The sequence below is a fragment of the Ursus maritimus genome, unplaced genomic scaffold (genome assembly GCF_017311325.1).
Source record: "Ursus maritimus isolate PB19 unplaced genomic scaffold, ASM1731132v1 scaffold_33, whole genome shotgun sequence".
NCBI classification, from domain to species: domain Eukaryota; kingdom Metazoa; phylum Chordata; class Mammalia; order Carnivora; family Ursidae; genus Ursus; species Ursus maritimus.
Window position 1 is genome coordinate 20,736,009 of NW_024425897.1, and position 8,172 is coordinate 20,744,180.

At 44.0% G+C, this 8,172-nt stretch overlaps 1 protein-coding gene across 2 annotated transcripts in view; it reads left to right on the plus strand.

Moving 5' to 3' along the window:
- Window positions 1-464: 464 nt before the first annotated feature.
- Window positions 465-8,172, plus strand: part of NAA25 (N-alpha-acetyltransferase 25, NatB auxiliary subunit) — a 72,348-nt gene continuing 64,640 nt past the window's right edge. For both annotated transcript variants that reach the window (XM_040619913.1, XM_040619914.1), the window contains exon 1: window positions 465-546. In XM_040619913.1, coding sequence (XP_040475847.1) covers window positions 489-546 — 58 coding nt within the window. In that variant the 5' untranslated portion in view covers window positions 465-488. The remainder of the gene's footprint in view (window positions 547-8,172) is intronic.

Here is an 8,172-nt window from a genome sequence, read left to right on the forward strand (position 1 = left end):
GTCTCATGCTCTACCCACTGAGCCAGTCAGGACCCCTGATCAGACCCCTTTTCCCCACTGTCCCTTGGGTCAGTCTCCCAGGGGAGTTCCCGGTGCCTCAACAATTGGTCACAGACAAGTCTAACTGGTCCTCCCTCGGACACAGAGGATAAATACCACAAGTAGGAGCAGCCGAGCCCCAACTTTGACCAAGAGTTTCTCCCCTCCTTCCCTCACTACGTGACTCGGAAGGGATTTCAATACCAACAGCCGTCTCTTCCACCCAGGTTGATTCCATCGGGCCAAAGGAAGAAAGTTTCCTATTGAAGAAGCCACTGCGGTACCGGTAGGGGGTCCGGAGGTCCGAGGGCTCCCCTTTCCGCGCAAGGGCGTTCAGTCGCAGCTCCGCGACTATCGCGATAGAAGAGCGAGGTCGGCGCTGGCCCTTTAACAGCCCCTTCCCGAGGGCCTGCCCCGCGCGTGCGCACTGCGGTTCTGCGCTTGTCATCATGGCGACGCGGGGCCATGTGCAGGACCCTAACGACAGGCGCCTCCGGCCGATTTACGGTGAGTGCCTGGGGCCAGCCTGTTGTCGGCGGAACGCGTCGAGGACTGCTGAGGCCGGGGAGAAGGTCCAGGAGGGGCGCTGAGGGGGCGGGCGCGGAGCTGGCTGGCGCGGGGGGCGGACCGCGCGGGCCTCTAGGCCGCAGCCACGGGCCTCGCGTAGGCGCCGGCCGGGCCTTCCTGAGCCCTGCGGTGGCAGCGGCGCGGTCCAGGCAGCGTCAGGTTGGCAGAGCTGGTCAGATGTGCAGGCCCTGTGAGACACACTCTCGCTGAGACGTGTGCTGCTTGCAGGCTGCGTTAATGCCGCACCAAGGAAGACCCAGGATCTCAGGTGGATCCCAAACCAGGTGAAAGCTGGCTCCGGCGTGAGGGTGCGACACTCTACTTGAGGGAAATTCCTCATTAGAGATTTTTTACTTACGAGAACCGGGCCTAGGGGATTGTCTGACTAGTTGTGCTCGGTCCACATGGAGAAACAGGTCCAAAGAGGGAAAGGGGCTGATGCAAGGTCACCCAAATCGAGTCAGGAGCAGGCCGTGTTCGAAGCTCCCAATCCAGAGCTCTTTGGAGAAACAGCTGCTCTGGGCGCACGTGGGAGGCGGGGTGGGGGTGGGGGTCGTGGGCCCAAAATAGCGGTGAAGAGACAGTGTAAGCTCTTGTCAGAGGGGCATGCAGGGCTGCTGCAAGGACTTTTCCTTTCTGCAGCTTCTTTGGTTTTCTCTGCAGCTTCCCTCGTGCTTGCTAAATGGATCCCCCTCAACGCTTACCTCAACCCTCAGGCTTTAAGACCTTGATGTCATCCTGGTACCCGACTGTGAAAAATCAACATATTTGAGCCAGGGAGAAACACCTTTTCAGTAACCGAGATGTTCTATAATTGGGCAGTGGTCCTTTTTGCAATTCCTCTCTCTCCTCACTGATGGTTGGTCTGTCTTAGGGAATGGTGAGGAAGGCTTCAAGGTCAGTGGTTTTTGCCAAACTAGACCTGAGTTTATAGTTTAAATGTTATTAAATGGAGATCTCTCCACATGGCTGAGATCATTCAGCTTTTTTGGAGGAGGGGGCAACTTTATTTCTGGCACGGTTGGTCCTGCATTTAAAATTTGTATGATGCTTTACTCACATCTCATTTGATTCTAGCAACAACGTTGTGAGGTGGGAAATAATAGCTAATGTGTATAGACCGATTATTATGTCATTCTCTGTGATTGGCCCTTCACATGGCTTATCTAATTTAATATTCACACATTACAAAATCTTCAAATAAAAACACCCTCCCACAGATGAGGAAAATGGGGCTTCATTGATGTCTAATTTGCGTAAGGTCACTCAGCTAACATTTGATGGAGCTAGGATCTAAACCCCTGTGTCCCAAGCTCACCCTCTTAGCCACTGCTAGAAAATAATTTACTTTGAGCTGAAGACACTGACTTGCCAAAGGTCACACGGGTGGGGAGTGGCAGAGATAGGACTCTATTTCCGTTTGCCCATGGTGTATGTTACCATACTCTCCAGTATATATTTTCAGAGAATGGGGATGAAATAAGGATGATTGAAGGTAGGAACTGAATCCAGCCAAGGTTCGCAGTTTCTGGCTTATTATGACTCTGCAGCAGCAGCTGCCTGCAGACTTCTTTTTTTTTAAACGTTTTATTTATTTAAGTAATCTCTTCACCCATCATGGGGCTTGAACTCACAACCCTAAGATTAGGTCGCATGCTCCTCCTACTGAGCAGCCAGGTGTCCCCCCCCAAACTAAAAAGATTCAGTACTTTTCTTTTTTTTTAATTTAAATTCTAGTTAGCTAACATGCAGTGCAGTGTTGGTTTCAGGAGTAGAATTCAGTGATTCATCACTTACATACAACAGACACCCAGTGCTCATCATAACAAGTGCCCTCCTAAATACCCATCAAGCCCATCCCCTACCCATAAGATTCAGTACTTTTTTTTTTTAAGATTTATTTATTTATTTGAAAGAGAGAGAGCACTTGCATGCTTGGAGGAAGAGGGATTGGGGGGTGGGGGAGAAGCAGAGGGAGAGGGAGAAAAAAGAAACCCAAGCAGACTCTGTGTATGGAGCCTGGCTTGGGGCTCGATCCTAGGACCTTGAGATCATGACCTGAGCTGAAAGCAAGAGTCTGATGCTTAGCTGACTGTGCCATCCAGGCTCCCTAAGATTCAATATTTTTGAGAATAATTGGATTTCTAAAATTGTTCTTGAGGACCAAAGAAAATGTCTTTGGTGTCCTGTAAGTCATTTAGAAATAACAGTATTTTGGGGGCGCCTGGGTGGCGCAGTCGTTAAGCGTCTGCCTTCGGCTCAGGGCGTGATCCCGGCGCTCTGGGATCGAGCCCCACGTCAGGCTCCTCCGCTATGAGCCTGCTTCTTCCTCTCCCACTCCCCCTGCTGGTGTTCCCTCTCTCCCTGGCTGTCTCTCTGTCAATTAAATAAATAAAATCTTGAAAAAAAAGAAAAAAAAAAAAGAAATAACAGTATTTTGAACTACCCAGTAAGAAAAACCTTGTCCATTTCACGTTGCTAAAAGTTAGGATATGTTAACTGAAAGTGACAGGTCGTATTGGCAAAACTGAAGCCAGAATTATGTAGCTTTTGTTATAGGTACATGGGAAGAGTATTAGAAGAAGCTTTCTTTAAGAATTCCAAAGCAATTAATATCAACTGGCAGGAATAGGAAAAGAGAGGGTACCAACTGTCTTTGACTTCAGCACTCTTGACCTCCAAACTTTGGGACAGCTCCTGCTTTTGTGTTTAAATATATTAGTACCCCTAAACCACTACTGTTCCTTGAATTCAGACATTCATTAGCTGGTATATGAAAAGCGTATGGTTGGTAGGTAGTGCTTGCCCACCAGCCAGAAGTTAACAACTGTCAGCATGAATTGAGTGCTTATTTGTATGCTAACTGTCCTATTAAGTAGTAAGATTATTGTGATCACAGTAGTAAACTGAAGGCCAGAGATTAACTTGCTCAGAGTTGCAGCTAGGTAGATCTGGGATTTGAACACAGGCATTGTCACTGAGAGCCCAGCCCTTCACTGAGTTCAGAATTAGCAGCATTACTGTCTTTGTACAGCATTATTTGTACTGCCAGGGTTTTAGCGTTTTACAACTGTTGGAAACTTGCCTGTGACCTCAGCTCTTGCTGAAATTTGTTTAGGGTAGAAGTGGACAGGACTGTATGGGTGATCAACTATGAAATCGTGGTGAGTTGAGATGTGGTGGGTTGAAACTATATTTTCAATGTGTAGGTTTGGAATAACCTTTCAGAAAGCTCGTTAGTTGAAACATCTTCAGAGTGCTTCTCATTACTCAGAAATTGGTAAGTTTAGGTATTATATTTTTAGTGTTTGAAAACCACACCTGACCTTACTAGAACACCTACTTTATTCATTTTCCTTTTGCTAAAATTATTGCCTTGTGCTGTGTGGTTCTTTACAGATTTTGTACTCTGACATGACTTGGTGAGCCCCCATGCTTTTTTCTACCATTATTATTTAAAAACGTTTTTAGTGTTTAGGGGGACAAGCAGTGTGGAAGTGATGGTCGGTTATGGCCTGTCATAAATTTGTGTAGAATACAAGAATTGCTGGGTCAGCAATTGTAAAATAGAGAAGTTTCAAAGAAAAAATATTCCCTTAGTTTTTAGAATGCACATACACATTTTTATTTACTTTCTTGGCACACGATCTTTTGTTCTAATCTGTCTTACTGGCTTCCAGTCTTGCTACAGTCTGGGTCAGGTGTAACATACTTTCTAGCTGTGTTTCCTGAATGATAATGACTTTTTAGTGAGTTAAGATGTTTCCCTTTGGTACCTGGCCAACTCCAGGTAATTATTCTGCTATATTTCAATAGTAAGCACTCCTGAGTCCTCAGTCCAATGTGCTATTTATTCTGAGCCTTCTGTTGGGCATTGTTAGCCCAGCGAGTCATGTCCTGTTTTCCCCCAGGAGTGGCAGGGCATCTTGGTTAGTGAAGATTATCTTGCCCTTCTTTAGAAAAGTCACTTGGTACAACCTGTTTTCTTTTTTTGAAATTATTATGATCATTTAAAAAGGTCTGACTTAGACCTATACATTCTAAAGCATCTTAGACTTAAAGGAATGATTTTAATGCACAGAAAATTCCTAGAAGAATACATAGAGTAGAGCATAGGGCAGGACTGAGAGACTAATGCCTTTCATGTTATGCCCCTATGAACTATTTGGATTTTTTAAAAAATTAGGTTATTATTTTTTAACCATGTTTTGCACTATTTTTATTATTTAAAAAATTAGTTGGGGCACTTTGGTGGTTCAGTTGGTTGAACATCTGACTCTTGGTCTTAGCTCAGGTCTTGATCTCAGGGTTATGAGTTTGAGCCCCACATTGGTTGCCATGTTGAATGTGGAGTGGAGCCTCCTTAAAAAAAATTAGTTGAGGGGTGCCTGGCTGGCCTAGTTGGAACATCATGCAACTCTTGATCTCTGGGTCATGACTTTGAGCCCCACATTGGGTGTAGAGATTATTTAAATAAGTAAAACTTGGAAAAAAAAAAAGAAAGCTTTAAAAAAATTAGTTGAAAAGATTTTTAAAAAACCTAATAGTATGAATCATCACTAATTTTTGGTTCTAGAACGTACTGTTGTGGTCACTTTGTATGCATGTATCTCTCATTTTCCTGATAGACTACTCAATTCCTAGAAGACTTCCCCCCCCATATGGTTTGTTCATTTCTGTTTTCCTTTCTTCATTCACCTTATTATTGAGGGCCCAAAATGCACTAAGCACAATGTAGATTCAGGGAATGAAGGAGTACCAAACAGCACAGCAGAGACACGGTTTCTGCTTTCAAGGAGCTTGTAGTTTCAACAGATTTCTTAAAAATAATGGTACACATAATCTTTACATTTGTATTAAGAGCTTTTTTTTAATAAAGATTTCATTTGAGAGAGAGTGTGCGCACGCGCACATGCACGCGCGCACACACGCACACACACACACACATGTTGCTGGGGGCGGAGGAGGGGGTGTGCAGAGGAAGAGGGAGAAGCAGCGCAGGGAGCCCGACTTGGGGCTTGATCCCAGGACCCAGGGATCATGACCTGAGCCGAAGGCAGGTGCTTAACCAGCTGAGCCACCCCAGGCGCCCTGTGTTAAGAGCTTTGAAGGAAAAATGTAGGTTGCCATGAGTGCATACAATGTGGGCATCTGAGCTGTTGGGGACAAGATAAGAAAAGTTTCCCTATGGAAGTGACATTTTACTTTGAACATGGAACAAGAGCAGAGGTTAGTCAGGCACTGATAGGGGGAGTGTGTAAAAGGAGCTTGCTCCACCTGAGGACCTAAGAAAAGGCTTGTGTGTTGGCAATGCAGAGATTGGTTGAGGTGAGGCTACTGTGGTAGACAGACTCAGTTTTGTAAGCCATTTTAAGAATTTTGAAATTTGTTTTAAAGATAGTGGGAAGCAGTGAAGAGATTTAATCAGGTGATCAGGCTTGCAGTTTAGAAAAATAGCTCTGAATACTCGGGGCGGGGGGGAATAGTTTAAAAGGGGGCAAATGTAGGCTGTGAGGTGATTGGTTAGGAGGCATCATTCCTTTTTAATTTAACCCCTCCCAGTCATCTTGTGAGTAGTAGGTATTTAACAGAATTTGTTGATCGAAGGAGTGTTTCACCTACAATTTGTATTCTTGGTAAAAGCAAAGCTCCTATTCTAAAGCATTTAGAATTAAGCGAAGTTGGAGCTATGTTGTATTCAGTCTTTTTTTCCTAAATCGAAGCAATATCTTTAGTAGTCTTTGAAGCTCTTGTAGGAAGTGGTAACAATGCAGGTTGTCATTTTAGCTGCTCTAGGACTTTCACAACAGCTGTAAGAACACACAGCCCTAAAAGCTTTCTTTCTTTCTTTTTCTTTTCTTTTTTCTTTTTGGCACGACTGATCTCTCTCTTTTTTAAAGTAAGCTCTATGCCCAACATGGGGCTCAAACTCATGACTCTGGAGATCAAGAGGCTCACACTCCACAGACTGAGCCATGAGCCAGCCAGGTGCCCTAAGATTGATCTCTTTCTTACTGATAAGTATCCCTAAGTATGATTGGACAGATTAATCCCAGGGCCTCTTCTACGGGGCAAGTAGACAGGCCTGCATGTGTCAGGGCCTACAGCTGTCTGCGTCTGTAAGGAAGAGTCACTTCTGTTCCAGTTGTTACCCAGGAAGGTGGCTGGCTCAGTCATTTAACAGATTTTGATCGACTCTTGCCAATGATTTAACCCAGTGTTTCCCAAATTTCTATCATTCTTCTATCCAGTCTGATGGTTCTAGCTTTATTATAGTATTATCTGTACTATTATTTACTTAATATTTTTCTGTAACTTGATATTTAACTTAAGTTTATTTAAAAATAATCTAAATCATTATCATTAATGGAGGACCTGTCACTTGTGCTGAGGAAACAAAGTGATAAAAATAAAATGAAAACAAAACAGTGGTGTTAAAGTCTTAACTAGATTCTGATATTGGTGTGGCTCTGAGTCTGAAGTCTGTTCCTTTGCTGTTAAAAGAAAAAACATTAGAAAGTATTAAAGAAGTGGCTGGCTCAGTTGGAAGAGCATTCAGCTCTTGATCTTGGGGTCATGAGTTCAAACTCATGTTGAGTGTAGAGATTACTTAAAAATCTTAAGGGGAAAAAAGTATTAAGTGACTGGCTAACCCTAAACTGAGACCGTCTCTTTAATACAAGGGAAATGGTGGAAGAGATCAGCTTCTCAGTGTATTATCTAGTGCTGACTGCAAAGACCACCTAAAAACATTTCACTCAGAGTGGTACTCATTGCTTTCACCTATGCACCATCATCTTACTGTTTCCTATGTCTGATTTGTGGATGGCTGATTTCGTTGCCCGTTACTAAGGCAACAACACCAATCCTTAAGGTCAAACCACAGTTACCATTGAGTAAGGTTTATTTATTTATTTATTTATTTTGAGAGAAAGAGAGAGAGGAGGGCAGAGGGAGAGAGTAACTCTAGTATACTCTGCGCTGAACGTGGAGCCTGACATGGGGCTCAGTCCCATGACCCTGAGATCATGACCTGGGCTGAAACCAAGAGTCAGGTGCTCAACTGACTGTGTCACCCAAGGGCCCCACTTTTGAGTAAGTTTTAAAAAAACATACTAAAAAAGATTTAGGATATCATTTTATTTATATATTTATTATTTTTAATTAATTATTTTTTAGAGGAGAGGGATTGAGGGAGAGGGAGAAAAAGAGTCTTAAGCAGGCTCCACGCCCAGTACGGAGCGGGATGCAGGGCTCAGTCTCATGACTCCAAGATCATAACCTGAGCCAAAATCAAGTTGGAAGCTTAACCTACTGAGCCACCTAGGGGCTCTGGTTTTATTGGCCTGTTTTCTCCGAGGGCTACATAATTTATATTCCAGAGTCAATAATGTAAAATGAAATAGACTTTCCCCATCTAGGCATCTAGGAAAGGGGAGCCTGATAGCAGACTGGCTGAATGTAGTGGAGTGTTTTAGTTAAACTTTTGGGTGCAAGGAGTGGAAACCCATTGACACAAGCTCTAGTGAAGGGGGCTTGCTATAAACCCTGGTGGGAGCCTAGAGC